General features: G+C 37.1%; 3 protein-coding genes across 3 annotated transcripts; all 3 read left to right on the forward strand.

Annotated features, from left to right (window-relative positions):
* Positions 1–4184: 4184 nt before the first annotated feature.
* LOC130810866 (uncharacterized) lies at positions 4185–6106 on the forward strand. Its single transcript, XM_057676990.1, has 5 exons — positions 4185–4474; positions 4576–5307; positions 5445–5496; positions 5604–5801; positions 5915–6106. The coding sequence occupies exons 1-5, from the start codon at positions 4185–4187 to the stop codon at positions 6104–6106; spliced, it is 1464 nt and encodes a 487-aa protein (XP_057532973.1).
* Positions 6107–6670: 564 nt separating this feature from the next.
* On the forward strand, positions 6671–7266 carry LOC130810867 (uncharacterized mitochondrial protein AtMg00810-like). The gene is made up of 2 exons (XM_057676991.1): positions 6671–7081; positions 7183–7266. The coding sequence occupies exons 1-2, from the start codon at positions 6671–6673 to the stop codon at positions 7264–7266; spliced, it is 495 nt and encodes a 164-aa protein (XP_057532974.1).
* Positions 7267–8116: 850 nt separating this feature from the next.
* Positions 8117–24687, forward strand: LOC130810985 (E3 ubiquitin-protein ligase UPL2-like). Its single transcript, XM_057677106.1, has 17 exons — positions 8117–8511; positions 8606–8722; positions 9937–10032; positions 10122–10328; positions 10443–16974; positions 17067–18160; positions 18239–18538; positions 18628–18832; positions 19348–19619; positions 19733–20022; positions 21221–22340; positions 22414–22560; positions 22701–22781; positions 22866–23091; positions 23206–23345; positions 24139–24245; positions 24329–24687. The coding sequence occupies exons 2-17, from the start codon at positions 8627–8629 to the stop codon at positions 24429–24431; spliced, it is 11016 nt and encodes a 3671-aa protein (XP_057533089.1). The 5' UTR covers positions 8117–8511; positions 8606–8626; the 3' UTR covers positions 24432–24687.
* Positions 24688–27623: the final 2936 nt, after the last annotated feature.

Consider the following 27623-nt stretch of genomic DNA (forward strand, 5'->3'; position numbering starts at 1 on the left):
ACGGCTCACTAATGTTGAGCGCGTATTGTTCACAATACCATTGTGTTATACTTGCTGGACATGTCGCGGACGGTAGACCAACTACCAAATGAGTCACAGAATGACTTACAGAGTACCCATACAAACTTATGATATGAGTTTGAAATTGATTTGAATCCATTGAGATCTTATGATTTATAATGAAAAATGAGTACTTGGAATTATTATGAAACCATTGAATTAAGTTTGAATGATGATATGATTTATCAAATGAAAAAGTATCTTTCAAAATAAATTTACTTAAACCAAAATATTTTAACAACTTGTTTGACGGACACTAGTGTATTATACTCAGCCTTTTTGCTGATACTATGCTTTGTATGTTTTCCAATGGTTTTGTTTTCAGAGTGAATCTGCATGACACCTCGACGGAGAATTAATATGCGAACGGAGGATGAACTTGAGTTGGAGTATGACTCCCTTTTGTTTAGATCTCTTTATTGTATTTGAGAGACTATTAGTTAGTTGTTTAGATTTAAACTATTTTAAAGATGTAATTAGAACTTTGGACTTATTTCGATTTGGTTGTAATTGTCCTTTATTTTGGACAGTTAAGACTTCCATTATATTGCTTTGGTTTTGGTTCAATTATATTACTTGGACATTGGTTTAACCTTTTAAGTAATCTCTTTATTATGATGACAAAAGTGAGCTTCCGCTTGGTTAATACTAAATTCTAGTTAGTCTTTACCTGTAACACCCCGTAATTTATCGGGTTTAAGAAGATAATATAATAAAATAAAATAAATATGTATTATTAAATTATATTATTTTATATAGATAATTACAAGAAATAAAGTGAGTTAAATTTTAACGGTAATGAGTTTTATCGCGTACGATGTTATCGCGTGACAATTCTTTTCTGTTTTAACAATAATATAATAATTACTTAATTAATTAATAAAAAAAATAAACAGGGAAAAATAGAGGGTGGCCGGTTGTGTGCATGGGAGGAGTCTTGTGACTCCTCTCATAATTGTGTATTATGGCACAATTATGATCTTTGTTTTAAATTGCCTATTAATTCATAAGTCTCCTTGGATTTTCATAACCATTCCAATTGTCTCAAGAGCCCACAAAATTTCAGAAAAAAAATTCTCCTCCTTGCATTCCTTGTTTTCGGCATTCAAAAGAAAAAAAATAAATTTCTTGTTGTTCCATCCAATCTTTTGATCAAAGGGTAAGTTTAATTGAATTGTTAATTATAGATTTTATATACAAGATTTCTAAAATGTATTATATTTTATGTATGATGATATCCTATGACTTATAGGAGGATTGAATATTTTTCTTTTATATATGAAAATTTTCTCTAATAATCATTTAATAAACTATAATTTGTTAAAAGGATTAAGAAAAGAACTTCATGATCAATATTCTTTAAAAAAATTTAAATTTGTTATAAGAATTAAGAATTTAAAGTTATTTTGATATTTAAATAAATTTCTTATGGTCTACTTTTCTTTAACAAAATTTCAATTTGTTAGATGAAATTTAAATGGTATGGATTAAGTAATATAGTCATCCAAGAATTTATAAATTCTTTAGCAAAATTTGATTTGTTTGAAGAATTGTGTTTATATATATATATATATATATATATATATATATATATATATATATATATATATATATATATATATATATATATATATATATATATGTATATATATATATATATGTGTGTGTGTGTGTGTCTTGATTTAAAAGGGGGCGATTTGGTTTTATGATTCTCTACAAAATTTTAATTTATTAAGAGAATTAAGTATTTAATTTAATTATCATAATTTATGAAATTTTAAGTTCTTGAAGAGTTATGCTGATGGGCATGTTTCTTTTTATTTGATGACTTATATGTTTTGATGATGGGGTTTTGTGTATTAATATATGTGTGGAAATATCAAGTGGTTGTGTGATAAAAAAATTAGTCTTGTTTGTTTTATGTTACTAGTTGTGAATGTGGCCTTGATAGGTTTATTTTGGTCATGAGATTTAAAGGGTTAGTAATTTGAATAATGAATATATGTAAAATAATAATAATAATAACAAAAATTTCCGGGCAGCAGCAGTCTTGTCTCGGTATTAGTGCGGATCCGAAAACGTCAGTCGTGTTCCGTTGTTTTATGTATCGATGCGTTAAAAAGTCGTTAAACACTTAAAATAATTAAAAATAGTAATTGGATGTTAGAAATTATGAAATTTGGTACCCAAGGTAATTGACGCGTTCTGAACGCAACGGCGAAGTCGGATTTTTCATTTGAATTTTCTAAACTGTCCAAATCGATCATTTAAGTTTCTGGTTAAAGTTTACAAATTGGAACTATTAGGAATTTGATGAAAACATTTAAAATTATCAAATCCTAGTGATGTCTTAGTAGTATGGAGTGGATTAAATGTGTAAACACGTTCTAATACGTGATTGTTTTTTGTGTGTGTTATTTAGGATCACGATTCATAAGAGGGCGAAATTTCTATCGTGGTTAAATATCGTTTGGTTGCAGCGCTTAAAGGTACACGCTTAGACCATACTGTTTATGTGGTTGTGCAAGTAGTGTTGTTCCATTTCTAATCGAGGCTTTGTAAATCACATAAGGATTAGACACTTCAAATAATTTGAAAGAAATTAATTAGAAATTGAGAATTTATGTGGTTGTCACCCAAAGGGATTGATGTTTGGTTGTATTATGTTACCCAAAGGGATTAACATATTGGTTTGGATTATTACAATTATTGTTCCCATGGCAGTTTTGGATCATTATGGTCACCATGGGGTATGCATACTTTATCCTTTGACGACCCGAACAGGATGGGCAACGTCTTAGGTCGGTGGTTGCCTTGGGATTAGCTTTCTCAAGTGCATTCCACCAAAAGGATTGGTTTATACTTGAACGACCCGAACAGGACGGGCAACATTACAAGTTGAAATTATTTAAATCATGAATGTATTAGAGCCCATGCATGCTAGGATGAACACATTGCTTATTTTTCAACCTGGTTGATATTTGTATGAAGTTTCTGACGTGTATTGGTTTGTTTCTTTGGAACCTACTGTGTGTTGTCATACGACGGCTAGTAGGTTGATTGCAGGTGGGGATTGGAGTGAGGTCTCGACTTAGAACCCGTAATCATCAAGGCTATACTTTTACCTTTTTGTATTGGATTATGAGAAACTCTGAACTTATGTAACAATAGATTGTAGTTTCTTTTAGCTTCCGCTTATTTCAATTAGTTTTTCTAGAGGCCTTTAGGCTCTCGAGTTGTACGTAAGAGCTTCCGCTGATTTATTTTTCTTTCACGTTAGTACTGTTTTCTGTTTAGTTATATTTCTTTATCGACGGAACGTTGACGATCCTAGAGAAGACTTTTCTCTAGAGCCCAAGGAGTGAACCGGAATTTGTATTTTCATATGGATTTCTGGGTCACTTAAACCGGGCCGTTACAATTGGTATCAGAGCCAACGTTCCTCAGATGATAAAGGAATAAACAACCTTAGTAGAGAGTTGGGAAGTAGTCTTTGGGACGTAAATTTGTTGGAATGTGTTGTGTCGTATGTTGTTTAGTGATAAGTAATGTTTTATTTTTGTTCTTTTGTGTAAAATCAGGAAATATAAATAAGGGAAAAACACCTATGGACTCGCACACCCCCAGTGACTCTAGCGAAACAACGATGTTTAACCTAGAGACTGTCTGGAGAGAAGTCTCTAATGATGATATTTGGAGGATAAGGGATGATGAAAGTATCCGGGATTATAGGGAAAGGAGAGGTGCAACATAATGCTCATAGGTTGGATTATGACTTTTCTTGAGAGATCTTTGGTGAAAAGTGTTATGTACTATAACACAGCCAGAGATAGTTGGTTAAATCTTGAGGAGAGATTTGGTCAATCTTCTGCAACTCAACTCTATCATGTGCAACAAGATCTGGCTGCTCTTACTTAAGGAGGAACCAATATTGCTGAATACTATACTAAGGCTAAGGCACATTGGGATGAACTTGATAATATTGATCAACTTTCAACTTATTCTTGCAATGGTCATTTTTCACGCATCTTGATGATCATTTTTCACAAATCAGAACTAATATCTTGATGATGGATTCATTACCTACTCACTCTCAAGTTTATAGACTACTCATGTAGGAGGAAATGCACAAGGAGATTAACCAGATTGCTCAAAGTTCTATTGATTCTATGGCATTTAGTGTTAATAAGAGAAAACATAATCATCCTAACTCTCACAAACCTCCTTCTTCAGGGAAGAGGAACAATTATTTCTGTGAACATCGTAAAATCTCAGGTCATTCTCTTGAAAGATGCTTCAAGATTCATGGTTACCCACAGTCAAGCAAGTTTTCTCAAGACAAGCGTTTTGCTGCACATGTTTCTGTCACTCATGCATCTAACCATGAAGCATTAATGAACACTGATAACTCAGGGTTCACACCAGCTCAATACAATACTCTCCTTAAGCTTCTTGGTAAAAAGGAGGGCACACCTCAAACAGAATCCACACAACTTGATGAATCTTACCTAACAGGTCCCTTCTTGCATCTCACCTAAGCAAATCTCGTTGGATATTTGATAGTGGTGTAACTGACCACATGTGCAACACTATCAAGTTATTCACTAATCTCATAAATGTTGCTAGAAAAGATCACAAAATTGTCATACCAGATGGCAACACTTTGAATGTTATGAAAGTTGGTGATATATGTTTGACAAAGGATTTATTTCTTAAGAATGTGTTATTTGTTCCTGAGATTCAATTCAATCTTATCTTAGTGAGCAAACTTACTCTGGACAATAAGATATCCTTGTTTTTCACTACTAATGCATTTTATGTTCAGGACCTTTTGATGAAAAGGCTACTGCCTCTTGGTAATCTTTACAATGGTCTGTATTATACATTGGCTAAAGACCACCAGAAGGTTCATGAAGATAAATATACTCTAAATAATAGACATATAGCTATCACGGCTTCTTGTACTGATATGACAACACATGTAAAGTTACTCAACCTTAGAATACGCTATATACCCTTTTCTAGGTTGAAAGTGATGTATCCTGATCTTGATACTAAAACTTTGCAAGAAAATCTAATATGTTCTATTTGCCCTATAGCTAGACAAACTAGGCTTGCTTTTTCTCTTAGTTATATCAAGTCTACTTCTGCTTTTGAGCTATTGCATGTCGACATATGGGGTCCATATCATACCAAAACATATTCTAGGCATAGAATGTTGCTTACCATTATTGATGATTTTTCAAGGTATACATAGCTATATCATTTGAAACATAAGCACCAAAGTATTCATATGCTGCAGCATCTCATTACTTACATTGAGACACAATTTCATACTCGTGCCAAATCTATAAGCACAGACAATGCTAAGGAACTTTGTAAAGGGGAAATATTACAATATTGTCTTCAGAAAGGCATCCTCCATCAGAAAAAGTTGTGCACACACACCACAACAAAATCATATGGTGGAAAGGAAGCACCGCCATTTACTTGAAACAGCAAGAGTTCTTCACTTTCAGTCAAATTTACCTCATATTTTTTAGGGTAAGATTGTTCTTTGTGCTACATACCTTGTCAATCGTATGCCCCTTGTTTCCATTGGGAACATTTCTCCCTATGAAAGGTTATTTGGTTCTCCTCCTAATAACAACCATCTCAGGGTCTTTAGTTGTCTATGCTTTACCTCCACTCCTAAACCAAGGCATACTAAGTTTGATTCACGAGCTGAATCCTATATCTTTGTTGGTTACCCTCATGGGCAAAAAGCTTACAAAGTTTACAATACCAAAACTAAAAAATTCTTCATTTCTCGAGACATTAGATTCTTTAAACATCATTTTCCCCATCATACAAGTCCTCATCCAAAACACCAGTCTTTCAGTTTTACTTACCCATGTCTACCCCTATGTCTTACACTGATCCTTACACACCTGTTCTCGATTTCTCTTCTCCTCCACCTGATCCTATTGTCCCTACTTATACTAATCCTACTAACCCTACCCTTCCTATTTCTCCAACTCCTTGTCCTGCTCCCTCCCTCTTTTAAAAAATCTACCAAACAACACACCGAACCCTCTTACCTACTAGAGTATTATTGCAATCTCATCAGTCACCATGGCCTACCCTTTTCTCACCATTTTCTTGTTGCTTCTCATTCCCAATGGGGAGAACCCAAAACCTACAAAACTGCTTGCAAAAACCCTGCATGGATGCAGGCTATGAACTCAAAACTTCAGGCGTTGGAGGCCAATAACACTTGGATCCTTGTTATTCTTCCGCCTAGCAAAAAGGCCATAGGCTCCAAATAGGTCTTCAAAGTCAAACTTAAAGCTGATGGTACTCTTGAGCGTTACAAAGCTTGCTTGTTTGCTAAGGGTTATACACAAGAATTTGGTGTAGATTACCAAGTAACCTTCTCTCCAGTAGTTAAACTGACAACTATTCGTTGCCTTATTGCTACAGCTGCTCACAAGCATTGGCCCCTCTTTCAACTTGACATTAACAATGCCTTCCTTCATGGTGACCTTCATGAGAAAGTGTATATAGTATCTCCAGAGGGTCTCATTCATCCTCCAAACGTAGTTTGCAAGCTCAAGAAGTCCTTATATTAATGGTTTGCCAAATTGACACACGAATTACTTCATCAGGATTCACTCAAAGCAAAAATGATTATTCATTATTTGTTCATAGAATTACTGATTCTATCACTATTGTAGCCATCTACGTGGATGACATCATTCTGACATGTTATAATCCTCTTATTATTCATCAATTAAAGGCTCACCTTCATCACATCTTCAGCATTAAAGATTTGGGTACCTTGAGTTTCTTTCTAGGGATTGAAGTGTCCTATGTGGATCAAGGTATTATAATTATGTCTCAAAAGAAATTTACCTTGAAACTAATTAGAGATTCTGGCATTCAGGTGAACAAAAGAGCTGTCACTCCCTTGCCTGTGCACCTTAAACTTCAACACTCTTATTCTCCTCTCTTTTCTGACCCTACTCTATATCGTAGCTTGGTGGGAAAACTAAATTTTCTAACACATACCCGACCTGACTTATCCTATCATGTTCAAACGCTTAGCCAATACATGCAAAAACCTACTGATCTTCATTTCAGGCTCTCACTCACACACTCAGTTATGTGGCTAATACTGCAGGCCAAGGCATCCTATTGAATGGTTCTGATCAGCTTCATCTCTAGGCCTACTTTGACCCAGATTGGGGTAGTTGTTTGGACACTCGCAGATCAGTTACTGGTTACATACTCCTTCTTGGCAACTCTCCCATTAGTTGGAAATCCAAAAAGCAATCCACTGTCTCTAAGTCTTCATCTGAGGCAGAATATCGTGCCCTCTCCTTTGCAGCCTCTGAAATCACTTGGATAGTTTGTCTTCTTGAGGATATCAGTGTTACAAACTTGAAACCTGTCACCTTTTTTGTGACAATTAGTCCTCTATTCACTTTGCTCGCAACCCCATACATCATGAGCGAACTAAACACATAGCCATTGATTGCCATTTTACACGTGAGAAAGTACTTGAATGATTAATCCATCTTACCTACCTTCCCACTAAGCAGAAACTTGCTAATATTCTCATCAAAGCCTTGCCTTCAGCCTAACTTCTTCCTCTACTATCCAAACTTCGCATGGTTGACACCACTCCAGGTTTGAGGGAGATGTTAACACTACTCCTATTCCACACCATAGTTCTTGCACTAGCACCACACAAGATTCTAACTCTCATAACAACCTCGCAACTATGTGTTGCTGTTCTCAACAACATTCTGTTATTCATGTGCCATCTCAGCAACATTAGCTCTTCTTCTATTATTTCATTCTTGATGTATATTATATAGATGAGCCTTGTACATTACAATAATGAATTTACTGTCTTTCATTTTGTTGTAAATGTAAAGTTCAAGCTATGAATAATAAAAGCAAACATTTATTTAGCTTGGTTGTTCTTGCTATTCTTCCTTGAATGATATTGATTATATGAATAATACAATAATATATTTTGAGCCGAATATCTGAGTTGGTTGAGCCCTAGTTCTCTCTAGAAAAAGGAAAAACCAAAGTAGCCCACAAGAGGCTTAAACCCACCATCTCTCTTGAGAGTTCCAACTTCCCCATTACGTTTATCATAAATACCAAAAGTCACACTTCCTCGACACTTCAAATCATCAATATCATACAACATATAAAACCCAAAAAACAAGCCCCAGAAAACAAAGAAACTCCTCCTGAACTCTCATTTCTTCTTCTTCTTCTTCTCTCTCTCTTCGCAATTTTCTTTCTTTGGGGTTTCGCCTCTCTATTCCTTCTTTCTCTCTCTCTTCTTCTCCTTTTCTCTCTCTCTCTCTCTCTCTCTCTCTCTATAGTTCAGACACACAATCCTCGGATGTGTAAGCCTCCTTTAAATCTTCCTCAACACTTTTCTCTCTGGTAATCACAATTTTTATCATTTCTTAGGTTTTTTTCAATTGATTAATATAATTTTTTGATAATTAATTTGTTTGATTGATTTTCCGATTTTCAGAAGAGTTTCAGATTATAGTAAATGGCTACCTTAAGATCGAGTTTGCCCTCTCGTCTTCGCCAACTCTTCTCTTCAGAAGGATCTTTTGGTCCTTCTATTCAACTTGATGCTGAAGTGGTTAGTTTTTTGTTTGAATTAAAATCTTAATTTTTGTTTTTTTCTTTGTATTCCGTTGTTACTAGGGTTTTCCGCATTAACTAGTGATTTTAGGGTTTTTTTTATTTGTTTCCGGAGTTGAATTTGATTGCTTGCTGTTTTAGGGTTTACTTTGCTGATGATCTAGCATTTCTTGTTTTTTTAAATTAGTAAATGAATGTAGGTATAGTTTTTTAGTTGTTTTTTTTAATTTTTATAGTTTGAACCTTTAGTATTTTATTCTTGTGATGCTATTGAGTTTGTATTTTTTGTCTATAAATCTATTGCTTAGAGTCATTTTTGATATTAATCGATCAATTTCTATTTAGATGCTTTACTTCACTTTGCTGGTGGATTACATTTGGGATATATTCTTTTAGTCACGAGAAGATATTGTATTGCACTTTTGAAATCCTTAAAATAATGCCCAAGTTTTTCTGTATCTTCCATTTGGTTTGATTTGTAAGTCTTATCACTTGTGCAAAATGTTAAAAGGTTTAAATTCGAGAAGTTCAATGAGAGAGTAATGTACTTGGTGGTCATACTAGCAGACCTATGTTAATGGTAAATTTTTGACATGATAATATGATGATGGCTCTCAGTTTAATTATTTAATTTTAGGTTAGGTTTTGTTTTGTCTCGCGAGGGTTGCTGGAGATTCTTAAGTCGGTCTATGTTTATAGAGATCAGGTTGACAGATAACAGCTTTGATGTTATCGGTTTCATTGAACGAGGATAGTTTTCCTTTACCATATCACAAAGCTGTGGCTTTCAAATGGTGCAATATTATTGAAATGTTCAACATGGCCTTATGTTTCTCTAGATGTTTTAAGGATTATCTAATTACATCTTTAGTGGGTTTCTTGTTTGTTAATGATGTTGTACATTGATGAAACCGAGGTATTTTGGGTAATATGGTGCTCTGGTATATTATACTAGCTTTTGTTGTATTGGGACTTTATTATATCCTTTTGCTTGTGTTAAACAATTATTGCAGTTACTTAATGTCAACATTTATTTAATCACGGGTTTATTGTGTTTGTTCAGTTTTGTTACTGTAATTTACTTTTCAATCTGGTTTGTTTTGTTTTTTCCGTGTTCCATATTCTCATTGAATAAATCAAGGCTTTCTCTTCTCTTTCAATGGAGCGCAAGAGTGCCTGCTTTTTTATTTGATATTGTTTTGTCTTTTGCAGCCACCTAAAATCAAAGCTTTTATTGACAAAGTTATTCAGAGTCCACTGCAAGACATAACTATTCCTCTGTCTGGTTTTCGTTGGGAGTACAACAAGGTGGAATTTTTGCTTTAGCAGTTAAAAAAAGGGTGTTTTTTCGTTGATTTCATTCACTTATTGACTGATGTTTTTGCTTTTTTTTTTAGGGGCACTTTCATCATTGGAGACCTCTGTTTCATCACTTTGATGCATACTTCAAGGCCTATATAACGAATAGGAATGACCTCCTCCTCTCAGATTCTATCACTGAAGATGATGCTTCATTCCCAAAGCAAGGGGTTTTGCAGATCTTGAGAGTGATGCAAATCATTCTAGAGAACTGCCACAATAAGAGTTCATTTGATGGTCTAGAGGTATGTTGAAGCTTTATGTATAAAGATATTTTTTTTCATCATTGTCATTTCATGACTGACTTTATGTATGTGAATATTTCCTTACTAATCTATTTTATTGGTTTGTTTGAACAGAATTTTAAGCTTCTGCTGGCATCAACAGATCCGGAAGTTCTTGTGGCAACGTTGGAGACTCTTTCTTCTTTAGTTAAAATACCCCCCTCAAAGTTGCATGTTAGTGGGAAGATGATTGGACTTGGCTCTATCAATAGCTGTCTATTGTCTCTTGCCCAGGGATGGGGCAGCAAGGAAGAAGGATTGGGGTTGTATTCATGTGTTGTTGCAAATGAGAAGAATCGAGAAGGGCTATCTCTATTTCCCTCGGATGTACAAGACAAAGATGAGAAGTCTCAAACTCGTCTAGGCTCCACATTGTACTTTGAATTGCATGGAGTTAGTCCTCAAAGAAGTGGAGAAAGCAGTACTGATGTTAAAACTTCGAGTTCAACTATGATACATATGACAGATTTGCATTTACGGAAGGAGGATGATCTTTTGATTCTTAAGCACTGCATTGAGCAGTATAATGTTCCTCTTGAACAAAGATTTTCGCTGCTGACAAGAATCAGATATGCTCATGCCTTTTGTTCTCCTAGATTAGGCGGGTTGTACAGTAGAATTTGCCTTCTTGCCTTTATAGTTCTTGTGCAGTCCAATGATGCAAATGACGAGCTTGTTTCCTTTTTCGCTAATGAGCCTGAATATACGAATGAGTTGATCAAGATAGTCCGATCAGAAGAAACCGTCTCTGGAACTGTCAGAACACTTGCTATGCTTGCTTTGGGAGCTCAATTAGCTGCATATTCGTCATCTCATGATCGTGCCAGGACATTGAGTGGTTCTAGCATCAATTTTGCTGGGGGAAACCGAATGATTCTTTTGAATGTACTACAGAAGGCTATTTTGTCACTTAAGAACTCTAGTGACCCGTCTTCTCTTGCTTTTGTTGAGGCGCTTCTGCAGTTTTATTTACTACATGTTATATCTACTTCAAGTTCAGGTAGCATCATTCGTGGCTCAGGAATGGTTCCCACATTTTTGCCGCTTCTTGAGGATACTGATTTTGCACATATGCACCTAGTTTGTTATGCTGTGAAAACACTTCAGAAGCTTATGGACTACAGTAATGCTGCTGTTACCCTTTTGAAAGACTCAGGTGGGGTAGAACTTCTAGCTCAGAGACTGCAGATAGAAGTTCAAAGGGTTATAGATGGTACTATTATGCTTCTGCCTGATGGTTCAAATTCTGGCGAGGATCTTATATATGATCAGAAGAGGCTCATAAGGGCTTTATTGAAGGCTCTTGGATCAGCTACCTTTTCTCCTACAAATACATCAAATTCCCAAAGTTCTCACGATAGTACTTTGCCATCTACGTTGGCTCTGATATTTGATAACATTTGGAAGTTTGGAGGTGACATTTATTGCTCAGCTGTTACTGTTATGAGTGAAATTCTTCATAAAGACCCAATTTCTTTTCCAATGTTACATGAAATGGGTCTTTCGGATGCATTTTTATCTTCAGTTGTTGCTGGTGTGCTTCCTTCCTCGAAGTCTCTTACTTGTGTGCCTAATGGCTTGGGGGCCATTTGCCTTAACACCAAAGGTTTGGAGGCGGTGAAAGAAACTTCTGCATTGCGCTTCCTTCTTGACGTCTTCACCAGCAAGAAGTATGTTGTGGCAATGAACGAAGCTATTGTTCCTTTGGCAAATGCTGTGGAAGAGCTGTTACGGCATGTGTCTTCGCTTAGGAGCACTGGGGTTGATATAATTATTGAGATCATCAACAAAATTTCTTCTTTTGGGGATGTAATCTCTTCAGGGTCTTCAGAGAAGGTAGATGGTAGCTCTATGGAAATGGATTCTGGAGAGAAAGGAAGTGAAAACGAAAGCTCATCCAGTATTGTAACATCATTAGATACAGTTGGGGAGGGAATTACAGATGAGCACTTCATTAATTTGAGTGTCTTCCATGTAATGGTGTTGGTCCACAGGACAATGGAAAACTCGGAAACTTGTAGGTTGTTTGTTGAGAAATCTGGTATTGATGCTTTGCTGAAGCTTTTGTTGCGACCTAGTATTGTACAATCCTCTGAGGGGATGGCCATTGCTTTACACAGCACTATGGTTTTTAAGGGGTTTACACAGCATCACTCTGCTCCTCTAGCTCGTGCTTTCTGTTCTTTTTTGAGGGATCATTTAAAGAAAGCTTTGACAGGATTTAGTCTGGTTGCAGGATCTTTTTTACTGGATTCTAAAACAAAACTTGATTATGGGGTATTCTCGTCATTATTTCTTGTGGAGTTTCTTCTGTTCCTTGCGGCTGCTAAGGAAAATCGGTGGATAGCTGCATTGCTTACTGAACTTGGTGGTGATAGCAAGGATGTTTTGGAGGATATTGGGAGAGTCCATCGGGAAGTTTTATGGCAAATTGCACTTTTTGATGATGCAAAAGTTGAAGTGCAAGAAGATGCAGGTACGGTGTCTGCTTCTGATTCAGAGCAAGTACCCAGCTCCAGTGGACCTGAGGAACAGAGAGTTGCATCTTTTAGACAATTGCTTGATCCACTATTTAGAAGAAGGATGTCAGGATGGAGCGTTGAGTCCCAATTCTTTGATCTTATTAATCTTTACAGAGATCTTGGCCGGGCAAATGGTATTCAGAGAAGTACTTCTGATGGTTCAAACCTACAGCTGGGAAGCAACCAATCATTCTGTGAATCAGGCAGTTCAGATCCTGATAGCACTCTTAAAAGGGAGGAGGACAAGCAGAAGAATTATTACTCATCATGTTGCAATATGGTTAGATCACTTGCCTTGCACATCATGCATTTGCTTCAGGAATTGGGGAAGTCTATGCTGTTACCTTCTAGGCGGAGAGATGATGCCATTAACATATCACCTGCTTCTAAATCAGTTTTATCTACTTTTGCTTCCATTTCTCTGGGACACATGAACTTCGGTGGTCATATGAGCCCTTCTGGTTCAGAGGCATCAGTATCAAGCAAGTGCCGCTACTTTGGCAAGGTTGTGGATTTCATAGACGGGATCTTGATGGATAGACATGATTCTTATAATCCAGTGCTATTAAATTGCTTGTATGGGCAAGGTGTTATTCAGTCAGTTTTGACTACTTTTGAAGCTACAAGTCAGCTACTCTTTACTGTTCCTGCCTCACCTATGGAGACTGATGATGGGAATTTGAAACATGAAAAAAAGGAAGATTCTGAGCACTCGTGGCTATATGGTCCTCTTGCTTGCTATGGGAAATTTATGGATCATCTGGTGACCTCATCATATATCTTGTCTCCCTTTACAAAACACTTACTTGTGCAGCCTTTGTCCGATAGCAATATTCCTTTCCCTCGTGATGCTGAGACATTTGTGAAGGTTCTGCAGTCTATGGTCCTGAAAGCTGTTCTCCCAGTTTGGACTCACCCACAGTTTGTTGATTGCGGCTATGATTTCATCATCTCAATTATCTCAATTATTCGACATATTTATTCTGGAGTTGAAGTAAAAAATGTCAGTAGCACTAGCAGCAGTCGATTAGCAGGTCCACCTCCGAATGAAGCAGTGATTTCACAAATTGTAGAAATGGGTTTTACTAGGGCAAGGGCTGAAGAAGCTCTGAGGCAAGTTGGAGCGAACAGTGTTGAATTGGCAATGGAGTGGTTATTCACCCACCAAGAGGAAGCTCAAGAAGATGATGAGCTTGCCCGTGCACTTGCTATGTCTCTTGGAAATCCAGCATCCGACTCTAAAGAAGATGCTGCTACTGATAATAGTCGGCAATTCGAAGATGATATGGTACAACTTCCACCGATTGATGAATTGTTGTTGACGTGTGTTAAACTCCTTCAATCAAAGGAGTCTCTTGCTTTTCCAGTCCGAGACTTGCTTATGACAATGTGTGCTCAAAATGATGAACAATACAGGCCTAATGTTATATCCTTTATTGTTGATCAGATAAAGCGATGTAACTCTGTTATTGATGGTACAAATAGTGCTATGCTTTCTGCATTGTTTCACGTTCTTGCTTTGATTCTCCATGAAGATGCTGCATCCCGAGAAACTTGTTTGAAAAATGGTTTAGTAGATCTTGTCTCAGATGTATTGTGGCAATGGGATGGGGGATCTTTTATTGGGACTGATGCAATTGTTCCGAAGTGGGTAACTGCTGCCTTTCTTGCTGTTGATCGCTTGTTGCAAGTGGATCAGAAGCTGAATCCTGAAGTCGTAGAGTTGTTGAAGAAGACCACTGAGAGCAGCCAGCAGACATCGATTGTTATCAATGATGATAAACAAAGCAATTCACAGGAATCATCGCAGCAACATGTTGATATAGATCAGCAGAAGAGGCTTGTGGAAGTTGCTTGTAGTTGTATCAAGAAACAACTGCCATCTGAAACAATGCATGCTGTTCTCCAGTTGTGTGCAACACTTACCCGAGTACACTCTGTTGCTGTCAGTTTTCTTGATTTTGGGGGTCTTCCTTTACTTCTTAATCTACCGACAAGCAGCCTGTTCTCGGGTTTTGACAATATTGCTGCCACCATCATTCGTCACATCCTTGAAGATCCTCAAACTCTTCAACAGGCAATGGAATCTGAGATTCGGCACAATATTGTTACTGCGACAAATAGACAATCAAGTGGAAGGCTTACAGTCCGTAATTTTTTGGTGAACATAACCTCTGTGATATCGAGGGACCCTGTGGTGTTCTTGCGTGCTGCTCAGTCTGTTTGCCAAGTGGAGATGGTTGGTGACAGGCCTTACATTGTCTTACTAAAGGATCGTGAGAAGGATAGATCCAAGGACAAGGAAAAGGACAAGGAAAAGGACAAGGAAAAAGCATCCGATAAGGAGAAGCCACCAGCTACTGATGCAAAACCTGTGTCTGGTGCTCTTTCACCTATGTTGGGAGGTGGGCAAGGGAAGTTTCAGGAGTCTAAGAGTTTCAAGGCCCATAGGAAACCTCCACAAAGTTTTATCAATGTGATTGAGCTTCTCCTCGATACAGTTATAACATTTGAACCCCCAAAGAATGATGAAGCCTTGCCTGGTGCTTCAGGTGCACTGTCAACTAGCATGGACATTGATGTGGCCACAAATAAAGGAAAAGGAAAAGCTGTTGCAAGTGAATCTGAAGAAAATGAAGTTCAAAACCAGGATGTTTCTGCTTCATTGGCCAAAATCGTATTTATCCTAAAGCTTCTTACTGAGGTTGTTGTGACATATTGTGCTTCTGTTCATGTCTTGTTGAGGAAGGATGCTGAACTTAGTAGCTGCAGGGGTCTGTCTCAGCGTAGTCCTTCTGGTTGCAGCTCTGGGGGATTATTTCACCATATTCTTCATAAATTTGTGCCCTATTCCAAAAGATCCAAAAAAGAGAAGAAATTGGATGGTGATTGGAAACATAGGTTGGCAACCAAAGCAGGTCAATTTTTGGTAGCTTCATGTGTGCGCTCGGCTGAAGCAAGGAGAAGAATTTTCACAGAGGTTAATACAGTTATCAGTGACTTTGTTGATTCAGCTGATGGTTTTATTTCACCAGGCAATGAAATTTTGGCTTTTATCGAGTTTCTTAATGATGTTCTTGGTGCTCGTTCTCCAACTGGTTCATCCGTTTCTTCAGAAGCTTCTGCTACTTTTATAGATGTTGGTCTAGTTAGATCACTGACTAGAACTCTGCAAGTGCTGGACCTCGACTCGAGTGATTCACTGAATGTTGTCACTGGACTTACCAAAGCATTAGAGTTGGTGACTAAGGAGCATATCAATACTGCTGAAGCACATGCAGCAAAGAATGAGAGTTGTGCCAAACCTTCTGATATTAATATACCTGAGAGGACTGCCAATAGTGCTGACGGTTCACAAGCTATGGAGGCTGCTTCTCAAGAGAATGAAAACTCTGCCACTGATGTTCGTGGTGATTCTTTTAGTGTTGGGCATGCATTTGGTGGCTCTGAGGCTGTGACAGATGATATGGAGCATGATCAGGATCTTGATGGAAGCTTTGCTCCGAATGATGATGATTATATGCATGACACACCTGAGGATGGAAGGGGCCTTGAGAATGAGGTCGATGGTGTAGGAATCAGATTTGAAATTCAAGCGAATATGCAAGAAAATCTTGATGAAGATGATGATGAGGAGATGTCTGCAGATGATGGGGATGATGGAGATGATGATGAAGATGATGAGGATGACGATGAGCGTAATGATTTAGAAGATGATCATCACCTTGCCCATCCAGATATTGATCCGGACGATGTTCATGAGATGGATGAAGATGATTTTGATGAGGATGTCTTGGAGGAAGAGGATGAGGATGACGAAGATGATGAGGAGGGACTCATACTTCGGCTAGAGGAAGGCATCAATGGGATTAATGTACTTGATCACATTGAGGTTTTTGGCAGAGATCACAGTTTTGCAAATGAAACTCTGCAAGTCATGCCTGTTGAATTGTTTGGATCTAGACGTCAAGGACGTTCCACCTCCATATACAATCTTCTTGGAAGAGGTGATACCACTGTGCCGTCTCAGCATCCACTGTTGGTCAATTCACATCGTACAACTTCAGCCACTTCTAGAGCATCAGGTATGTATTCATCGCATCGAACTTTATCATATGTTTTATTCATCTTTACTTTGTTTGTTGTGGGATTTTTAACAGTATCATTTGATTTGCAGAAAATACTAGTGATTTATTGTTTCCTGATAGGAGCTTGGAAAGTGCTTCATCTCGGCTGGACACTATATTTCGTTCTGCACGCAATGGACGGCAGAGTCACAGGTTTAACTTGTGGCTTGATGACAATGAACAAGCTGGTGGATCAAGCTCATCTGCCTTACCACAAGGCTTAGAGGATGTCCTTGTGTCACAATTGAGGCGTCCCGATGCTGAGAAGACTTCTGATCAGAACAGGACTAGTGTCGACTCTGAGAGGAAGGCTGATGCTGGCCAGCTGCAAATGTCAGAACCTGGAATTAGAACTGAAGCTCAAGTTGAGAGTGATACAAATAACCAAAGTGGATATCCTCCCACACTGCCTTCTGACACTATGAATGGCTCTAACCTGGAAACCACATTGGAACTGACACCGCCTCGTCAAGGAGTAGATACAGCTTGCACACAGTTGCAGTCTGTTGAAATGCAATTTGAGCAAAATGATGCAGCTGCTCGAGATGTTGAGGCTGTGAGCCAAGAAAGTGGTGGCAGTGGGGCTACTTTGGGAGAAAGCCTCCGTAGCCTAGATGTTGAAATTGGGAGTGCTGATGGTCATGATGATGGAGGTGACAGGCAAGGGACTGCAGACAGAGTTGTTGGTGACTCACTGGGAACTCGAACAAGGAGAAACACTGTTTCCTTCGGGGTGACTACCCCAGTTAGCGTCAGAGAGACATCACTACACAGTGTAAGTGAAGTTGCTGAAAACCCTAGTCAGGAGGGTGAAGGTGTAACTGCAGATGGGCAGCAGATGACTGGTGATGGTGAGTCTGGTTTAATTGATCCTGCATTCCTTGATGCACTTCCAGAAGAACTACGAGCTGAAGTTCTATCTGCTCAGCAAGGACAAGTAACCCAACCTGTTAATGCTGAGCAGCAGAATTCTGGAGATATTGATCCTGAATTTCTCGCTGCGCTTCCCCCTGATATTCGAGCCGAAGTTCTGGCACAGCAGCAGGCTCAGAGAGTTCATCAATCACAAGAATTGGAAGGGCAACCTGTAGAGATGGATACCGTTTCTATTATTGCAACCTTCCCTTCAGATCTTAGAGAAGAGGTTAGCTTATTTACGTCTGCAAGTAAAATGAGTGTTCATTCTTATATTTTGTCTGAACATATATATGTTTTCTTTCAGGTTTTGTTAACATCTTCTGATGCTGTGTTGGCTAATCTTACTCCTGCTTTGGTTGCTGAGGCCAACATGTTACGTGAAAGATTTGCGCATCGTTACCACAGTCGCACGCTTTTTGGTATGTATCCGAGGAGCAGAAGAGGTGAGTCTTCCAGAAGAGGCGAAGGATTAGGAGTTGACAGGGCTGTTGGAAATATTGCTTCCCGTCGCACAGTTGGAAGTAAACTACTCGAAGCTGATGGTGCTCCCTTAGTTGATACAGATGCTTTAAAGGGCATGATAAGGTTGCTTCGAGTAGTCCAGGTGTATAATGCTTTTTTTTTTATTCCTGATTTTGAATTTCGATTTATTAGTATTTTTTGTTGGTATGCTAATGCATATTGCCTATGCAGCAAGTCTACAAAGGCTCATTTCAGAGACTTCTTTTGAATCTGTGTGCCCATAGCAAAACCAGAACTGAATTGGTCAAAATTTTGATGGAGATGTTGATGCTTGATGAGCATAAGCTTGGCAATCAGCAAAATCTTGCTGAACCTTCATATCGACTTTACGCTTGCCAAAGCCATGTAATGTATTCTCGTCCTCAGTTTGTTGATGGTAAGTTTTCATTTAATGTTCCTATACCAAGTAGATATGTTTTTCGATGGATCATTTTAGAGCTGTGTAAAATGCATTTTGTTAAGATTGATAAAGCTTGGAGCTCTGTTTCTTGGACGTTATTTTGTTTCAAACTGTAATCTTTCGGTTCTGAATTTTCTTCTTGATGTAGAGGTGTTTACCAATGTGCTGTTGACTGGTACTCTCTAAATTTTTTTGAGTCTTATTGGGACTAGACACACTTTTTTTCCGTTATATCATGTTAATATAAGTGAAGATTGGCTCCCTTTTGTTGCAGAATAATTTTCAATGTGTGAGTGACAGCATGCAGTACATATAGTTTAGAATTGGATTTCTATATCTAATGTGTGAGTGACAGCATGCAGTACATATTGTTTAGAATTGGATTTCTATATCTGTATATTACTCTAGTGGCATTGTGGTCATGGAATGTTGTAGTTTTTAGCATGCTTTATTCTTTTGTTCTGATTTCCTTTTATGGGTTTTTTCTTTAGGAGTTCCTCCTTTGGTTTCTCGTCGTGTTCTTGAAACTCTGACCTACCTGGCAAGAAATCATCCTTATGTAGCCAAGATTCTTCTTGAGCTTAGACTGTCCAAGCAGGCTCATCGTGCGCTTGAAAATGCGGATAAAGTACATGGCAAAGCGTTGATGATTGTTGAAAAGAAAAATGGTGAGACACAATCTGAAGAACTTCATTCAGTTGCACTCTTGTTGGGTCTTTTGAATCAACCACTTTATTTGAGGAGTAATGCGCACTTAGAACAGGTGAAATTTCTCGTCTTAATGGCTTAACCTTTCTCCTGTTGTTTAATCTGTAATGTTGTTTATACTTTTTATTTTTTTTACTTTTAATGTTAATCTGTTCTATTTAATGCCAGCTTCTAAGCTTATTGGATGTCATAATTGACAACGCTGGAAGCAAAGCTAGCACAAGTGAACCTGGATCATCCACTCCAGAGCAGCAGCCTAGTTCTGAGGTTCCAACAGGGGATGCTGTGATGCAAACCACTGAATCGGCAACTATTCCCTCTGAGCCCAATGCTGGATCCAATGTTGATGAAGCTATGCTATCATCTGGTGCATCTGAAATAGATGCTGCTAAAGTTGTGCTGCTTAGTCTTCCACAAACTGATCTTAGGCTGCTATGCTCTTTACTTGCAACAGAGGGGTAATATGTCTTCATTTTTTTACTTTCTCAAAATCTCTCAGTTTGCTTTGAATTTATTTTTGTTTTAGTGGTTGATAGATCTCATTCTGTCATGTTTACTTATGCTCAGTTTTATTGCATGTTCAATTATTGCGGCATCTCTTATTTTGAATACTCTTGCTCTTGTGCTCTTCATTCTTGATCGTGGCACTCCTTTCGTTTCACCAGTTTTTGCAATTTTTGTCTTGTATCATTAGGTTGTGTGTAGAGGTGGTTTATGGGGCGGGTCAGTCTAACGGGCTAAAGGCTGGGCGAAGTTATTGGATACCTAGCGGGGCGGGTTATTATTAGGCTTTATTGAGGAGGTCAATAGTTAGTTTTTAGAGGGTTACTAATGGGTCATAGAGGGTCACTAATGGGTTTGATAATAGGGCAAGGAAGAAAACATTCTTTCTTCATTTTCTAAATTTTCTTTCCTCCGTGATTGTTCTGATTTATGGTATATCTTTGAGTTGCTTTTCCCTCTGTCAAAATCATACCATGATTTTTGTGGTTTTTGAAAATGGTATATAAATAATTTGATTTCTCTCTCCAAAAATAATTATGTTAACTGTTTAACCTTCTAGCACCGGTTATTTTTTCTTTAAATTTGCAAGATCCATTTATAATTTCTCAAAATATGAAACATCATGAAATTTTTTTTTTTATGGACATCTAACCTTATAAAATTGTTTTTTAGGGGACAAAAAGTTAGTATGGAACTTTTTTCTATGCTTACCTTCTAGTCTTCTACATTGTCTCGTTCTTTTGTCCTAGAATTTTGATGCTATTAAAAATTAATACCCTTAACTATGTCAACAAACCCATTACATGGATAGTCCATGTGTAAGCGGGATTATCCAACAAGCACTTCGGATATAGCTTGTGGCCCGTTAAGGTTCCACATTTATTTATTTTGCCCCTGACCTGCCGCTGAGCCGCTAAAATAACTGTTGACCCTCATTTGACCCCCCCACATCTAATTTTGTCCACATGTATGCTCTTCGAAAATGTTAATTTGACAGGGCTTCGTACAGGCTGGCCTCTGGGTGATGGTTCTTATGCTATTTTTTGTTTTAATAATATATAATGACATGTCTCCAATTTGTTTGTTCTGCACTTCGACTTATTTGATCTGTGTCCTTTTCTTTTTGAGATTAATTGTAAGACTTTATTTCAGTTTGTCAGATAATGCCTATGCTCTTGTTGCTGATGTACTGAAGAAGTTGGTGGCTTTTACTCCATCTCATTGTCATTTATTCATCACTGAGCTGGCTAATTCAGTGCAAAAATTAAGTGAATCTGCAATGGCAGAGTTGCACTCTTTTGGAGAGGCTGAAGGAGCACTTCTACACTCCTCTTCGTCTGATGGAGCAGCTATATTGAGAGTGTTGCAGGCACTCAGCGCTCTTGTTGCCTCTGTGAATGAGAAGCGTGAAGATCCGCAAAATGCCGTAGTAACAGATAACAATGTGTCCCTTCCTCTGGTTAGAGAAATAAATTCTGTTTTGGAACCTTTGTGGCTGGAACTGAGCAGTTGCATTAGCAGAATAGAGGTCTATTCAGATTCTGGTCTTGAACTCCCTTCTTCATCTTTGGTTGTCAAATCTAAGCCTTCTACTTCAAGCCCAACTCTCCCCGCTGGTAGCCAAAATGTGCTGCCCTATATTGAGTCATTCTTTGTTACATGTGAGAAAATATACCCTGCACAGCCTGGTACGAGTCTGGATATCTCTGTGTCTGCTGTCCCAGAAGTTGATGATGCTAGTACTTCTGCTAGCAAGCAGCAAACATCAAGTTCTGTCTCTAAGGCTGATGAGAAGCGTGCTGCTTTTGTGAAATTTACTGAAAAGCATCGGAAGCTACTGAATGCTTTTATCCGTCAGAACCCTGGGTTGCTTGAGAAGTCCTTTTCCTTAATGCTTAAGGTTCCTCGTTTTATTGATTTTGATAACAAACGTGCACACTTCAGATCAAAAATAAAGCATCAACATGATCATCACCATAGCCCTTTGAGGATTTCAGTGAGAAGAGCATACATTCTAGAAGATTCATACAATCAGCTGCGCATGAGGTCAACCCAAGAGTTGAAGGGGAGACTGACTGTACAATTTCAGGGAGAAGAGGGTATTGATGCTGGAGGGCTAACCAGGGAATGGTATCAGTCATTGTCTCGGGTCATTTTTGATAAAGGCGCATTGTTGTTTACAACCGTGGGCAATGATTCTACTTTTCAGCCTAACCCAAATTCTGTGTATCAGACAGAGCATCTCTCATACTTCAAGTTTGTTGGCCGAGTTGTAAGTAACTTTTCCATCTTTGTAAGTATCTGTCATTTTCTTGTACTTGCACTGAGCTATATGCAAATTACAGGTTGGGAAAGCACTTTTTGATGGACAGCTTTTGGATGTTCATTTTACTCGATCATTCTACAAGCACATCCTAGGTGTAAAAGTTACTTATCATGACATAGAAGCTATTGATCCAGATTACTACAAGAATCTTAAATGGATGCTTGAGGTGTGTGCTTTCTGTGGCATGTGTTATGTGAACTCGACTAACTCATTTTTAAGCTGTGGGTTGGGGAGGTGTTGATTTGTTGTCATTTGTTCACATTAACACGTTTGGGATGTTTTCTTACCATTTCCATACTTCTGCAGAATGATATAAGCGACTTGTTAGATCTTACGTTCAGCATAGATGCTGATGAGGAAAAGCTGATATTGTATGAAAGGACACAGGTGCCCATCTTCTCTATTTGTAGTGTCTTCATCTTTTCCAAAAAAAAGCTTGCTGTTTTACATTTTTCTTGCATGGAAATTTAGGTGACAGATTATGAATTGATTCCTGGTGGGCGAAACATCAAAGTGACTGAGGAGAACAAGCATCAATATGTTGATTTAGTTGCAGAACATAGATTGACAACTGCAATCCGCCCTCAAATTAATGCTTTCCTGGAAGGCTTCACTGAGTTGATTCATCGGGAGCTAATTTCCATATTTAATGACAAGGAGCTTGAATTATTAATCAGTGGGCTTCCGGATATTGATCGTAAGTATTACCATCTTCTTTCTTCTTCCAGATGCAGTCCCTGTCTCCCTGAGAGAGTTTACAGACGTTTCTTTTTATTTTTTAACAAAGGATATTGTGTTTGATGTGTAACAGTGGAGGACATGAGGGTAAATACAGAGTACTCTGGTTACAGTCCTGCATCTCCAGTTATCCAGTGGTTCTGGGAGGTAGTCCAGGGATTTAGCAAGGAAGATAAAGCTCGCCTGCTGCAGTTTGTTACTGGCACATCCAAGGTATTTTTTTCATAAATTTCCTGAAGGATTTTTTGTATGGTGTTTAGTATTGGCTATCATAAATTGATAAAGCTCGTACTTAACAAAAAAAAAGGCTTTGTTACTGTATGATGTCATGCTTGTCTGTCTCCATGAAAAAAAAACCGCGGCTGCAAATGCATTTGCGGAAACAATCGCGAAGTTGTAAAAACAGCCATAACGGAGTGATAACGTGAATCGGAGCCGATGCAATGTGAATTTTTGTAAGAAAATCATATAACCGGTGTTTTGAACTTATAATTGCATTTTGTTAAAGTACTATTATCATGCAATAATGTGCCAAACTGCCAATAGCCTTTATAATTGCACTATATGAGGTACTTGTTGTGGATGATTAAATAACTTAATATTTTTTTAAAGTTAATTAACTTATCAGTTAATTATTTTGTTTAACGACTAAAATTATGAGTGACTATAAGTTAGGTGATCTATGATGATTAAAGTTTAAGGGTATCAATGAAATTTTAACGGGGAGATAAATAACATTGTAACGGTCAAATTGTGGGCGTTACATGTTACGTGATGGTCAACATGGCGTTTTGATTGTAAAAACTCATGCACCGTTATACAATGAGATTTAGTGCGGTGACAACTCAAACAGGTTATATAACTGGTGCTATGTAACGTAACAAGAGAATTTTTATTCCATGGTTTTCTCACCTGTCATTGTTTGGTTTGAAGGGTTATGGGTTTTTGCACTTTTTGCTCTTGTTCGGACTTTATTCTGATGCAATTGCTCTGTTTTGGTCTCAAGGTGCCCCTTGAAGGTTTCAGTGCCCTTCAAGGCATTTCAGGCTCACAAAAGTTTCAAATTCATAAAGCATATGGTAGTCAGGATCATTTACCTTCGGCTCACACATGGTAATTTTGTTCGTCTATTTGTTTTCTTGTGTTGTCTAAACCTGTTGTCATTTAGAATAAAATCTAAGCCTTGTTTGTTACAGCTTCAACCAATTGGATCTACCCGAATATCCTTCGAAAGAACATCTGCAGGAAAGGTTGCTGCTTGCGATCCATGAAGGTAGCGAAGGATTTGGTTTTGGTTAAGAATGATATGTAATAGTAGGTAACTGAGAAGAGAATTATTGTAGATATAATTTGCGTTTAGTTACTATTGGGAGGCAAAGTTGGAAAATATGGACATTTGAGGTGTTAAATTGTTAATATAATGTACAGTTCTATTTATCTGTATGCCTATTTATACTTGGGCAGTTTTTGATCTTACCAATATGCATTCTATTCTTGCCCTCTTTATTTTGAGGTCTGATATTTGATCATCAATATGAGTTTCTTTTAGAGTAAATGTTGCAAATTCAATATGATGGAGGAAGTGTAATCATAATCACTTTCTGTTGATCTCATGATGTTTAGGAATTCAAAAATGTTTTAGAAATTAGAAGTGAAAGAAAGTGGTACCAATATTAAGATTTGATACACACAAGTAATTTATGTGAATGTCCATGGCGAACACACTTGCAGCTTATTATCCATCGTCCTTGTTGGAAAGATTTCAAAAATAATTATAAATGAATCTTCTTTAGAAAGACTTCTCTTCGTATTGATCAAGATAAAACCATTCTTTCTCTGATTTACCTCCTTCTCCATTAAAAAGCATTCTTACTCCAATTCAACATGAAAAACCATAATAATTCAAGTGGCAGAATGATTAAAATGCACATTAACAACAAAAATTTTTAATCAAAAACCGTAATTTGTAAATCACCATAAAAGACAAAAAAAATAATAAAATAAACAAAATCAAAAAGATTAATTAAAATAATAAAACTCTCAACTTATTAAATTCGATCCCATAAGCGTGATTTGTTAACTTCACAACAACCGTTATTTAATAAGACCTTCTCCACAAAACAGAGTATATAATGAAAAGCTACTGATCCGTGTACAAATCAGAGTACAAAATCAGATGCTGGTGTCTGTGTATTAATCAGTCTGTATGTGCAAAAATCATTGTACAAATTAGTGAACAAGCTACTGATATTTATTGTTCAAATGCTACTTGTTGGCCTCTTAAAGGTTTTGATGATGACTTCACTTATAAACAAATATATTTTTAGAGATTGTTTTGTAGGTATATATCCGATTTAGTTTGAATCGTTGATGAAGCCTATGACTTGGTTCGTGGAAGATGTACATGTCTTAATATGTCCAAGATGTTAGAATAATGTTCAAAGTAGACGTACAGTCTACTGTTCCTAAAATGAACATTCTGACTGAAGTTGAAGCTGGAGACAGTACACTGTTTCTACGTAGCAGGTCTGGAGAATAACATCGACTGGAAAATTGCGAATTAATTATTTTCTGTTTTTAAGTTGATGTAATGGTTTAGAATTAATTTAATTGCTTAAATTAATTAGTAAGTTAATTGGCAAATCTATTTTTAGGTTTTCTAAAAATAGCCCAAGACTTTTTCTTTATTAGATTTAGATCTCCTATTTTTTAGGATCTTATGTTTTTAACTCCTATGCTATTTTTAGCATAAGGAAACTGATTTTTCTTTGAGCAAATAACAGCCGGACACTTTCTTAATTCCACCACCTTTTGTTTTGAGAACGTGGGGTAGTGGAGGTATGTTTGAGATAGTGGACGTTATGCTTATGGTAACTGCTGGCTGTTCCCACTATAAATAGAAGGGACTTTGCTCGAATTAAAAATCAATCCTTTTAGGATTCAAGAGTGTCCATTAAAGGGAGATCATCTTAAGAAAAATATTTTCAGTTTTCCAATGCCAATTAATTTATTATATTTTTCTTAAGTAATTATTTTAATTCTTATCCTCTTGAGAAATGGCCTTGTAAGGGTTGATGTGTGATTTGTTGTAATTAGACTTGTGGGAAGTCTAAGGGAATAGAGAAGAGAAATGGCCTTGTAAGGGTTAATAAGTGTTTTGTTGAAATTAGACTTGTGGGAAGTCTAAGGGAATAGAGAAGAGAAACGTGAGAAGAGAAAGAGAAAGAGAGAATAGAGAAAGAGAATTAGGCCTAGAGTAGAGAAGCTTCAAGTGAAGCAAACATTGTTTTGTGTAATTATAATTGATTGCCTAAACATAGTGAGAATTTTGAAATCCCGGGGGGTCGTGGTTTTTCCTTCTTATTAGGCCAAGAAGGTTTCCACGTAAAATCTTTGTCTCCTTTTTATTTCTTGCTTCTTAAGTTTAAGTTTTATTTTGTTTGCTAAAATTCCGCAAGTTAGAGCAAAAACGTAGTACAACTCAATACACAACAATTCACCCCCCTCTTGTTGCTTTTGATCATCTCTTCATATTCCAACACTACTGATAGTGAATAAGCAAAAAAATTAGAGGCAAATCAGTGAATAAGCTACTGATGTTCATTCTTCAATTTTTTTCCTTCAATTTCAAAGTTTCAATCTTCACCAATGGTGGTGGAGTCAATGCAGAAGAAACAATATTGCTTTGTTTGGGTAATGAATGGGGATATGGGGTGATTGAATAGGAGGGAGATGAAGAGTTAGCTGAGAGAAGTAAAAAAATTAATTCACTTTATAAATGGTTAAGATAAAGTGACATTGCCACAAGAAATAAATATCAATATGAGATTATTTATGGTTAATCAATATTTGGGATAGAAAAATCAAACAAAGATTAAATTATTTAGCGCAATTTTTTCTAAAAATTAAAACCACAATAGTTCACAAACCCAATAATGCAAAGAACATTAATGACCCGTTTGGTTCGTGGTAATAAATGATGGTAATGTGAGTGATTTATAGTGTAAAATTTCATCAAAAGTTCCATATCATTCCCATGATAATAAAACTTTGATCACAAAAAGTTTTTTTGTTTACAAATTTTCAATACCACCTAATACCACCTCTCCCAATGGTAATGCATTGGAATGAATTTTATGAAGAAAATGAGATGATCGAAGTTGGATAAGCATGACCATCAAGGTAATCAAGAGATTTTTCAACCAAAATTACACTAGTTTTTCATTCCAATTACCACCATTTATTACCACCTACTAAACGAGTGTAAGTGGAAGAACTAGAACAAAATTTCCAACCACCATAATCATAAAACAATGGTCAACAACAGTTTCAATCATATAAGAATGACTTCAGTCAATTTTTGTGCAATAGGTGTGGAAAAGTAGGTCATATGTAGGGATGTACTATTCATAATAAGGTACACAACATTTCAGGTACCCAAAACATAAAAAAAGTAAGATGTTGTCATCTTTTGTAAATCCTCAAGTTAGA

The sequence above is a fragment of the Amaranthus tricolor genome, chromosome 4 (genome assembly GCF_026212465.1).
Source record: "Amaranthus tricolor cultivar Red isolate AtriRed21 chromosome 4, ASM2621246v1, whole genome shotgun sequence".
In the NCBI taxonomy this organism is placed as follows: Eukaryota; Viridiplantae; Streptophyta; class Magnoliopsida; order Caryophyllales; family Amaranthaceae; genus Amaranthus; species Amaranthus tricolor.

Excerpts from the sequence above, each read along its gene's own strand:
- LOC130810985 (XM_057677106.1), top strand. The coding sequence starts at position 8,627 with ATGGCTACCTTAAGATCGAGTTTGCCCTCTCGTCTTCGCCAACTCTTC. Across the intron at positions 18,161-18,238 it reads CTTCAGATCTTAGAGAAGAG|GTTTTGTTAACATCTTCTGA; the intron begins GTTAGCTTATTT and ends GTTTTCTTTCAG. Across the intron at positions 22,341-22,413 it reads TCAAGTTTGTTGGCCGAGTT|GTTGGGAAAGCACTTTTTGA; the intron begins GTAAGTAACTTT and ends TGCAAATTACAG.
- LOC130810867 (XM_057676991.1), top strand. The coding sequence starts at position 6,671 with ATGGTTTGCCAAATTGACACACGAATTACTTCATCAGGATTCACTCAA. Across the intron at positions 7,082-7,182 it reads CTACTCTATATCGTAGCTTG|GCTCTCACTCACACACTCAG; the intron begins GTGGGAAAACTA and ends TCTTCATTTCAG.
- LOC130810866 (XM_057676990.1), top strand. The coding sequence starts at position 4,185 with ATGCACAAGGAGATTAACCAGATTGCTCAAAGTTCTATTGATTCTATG. Across the intron at positions 5,497-5,603 it reads ATCCTCCATCAGAAAAAGTT|GGTAAGATTGTTCTTTGTGC; the intron begins GTGCACACACAC and ends CATATTTTTTAG. Across the intron at positions 5,802-5,914 it reads GAGCTGAATCCTATATCTTT|TCCTCATCCAAAACACCAGT; the intron begins GTTGGTTACCCT and ends CCATCATACAAG.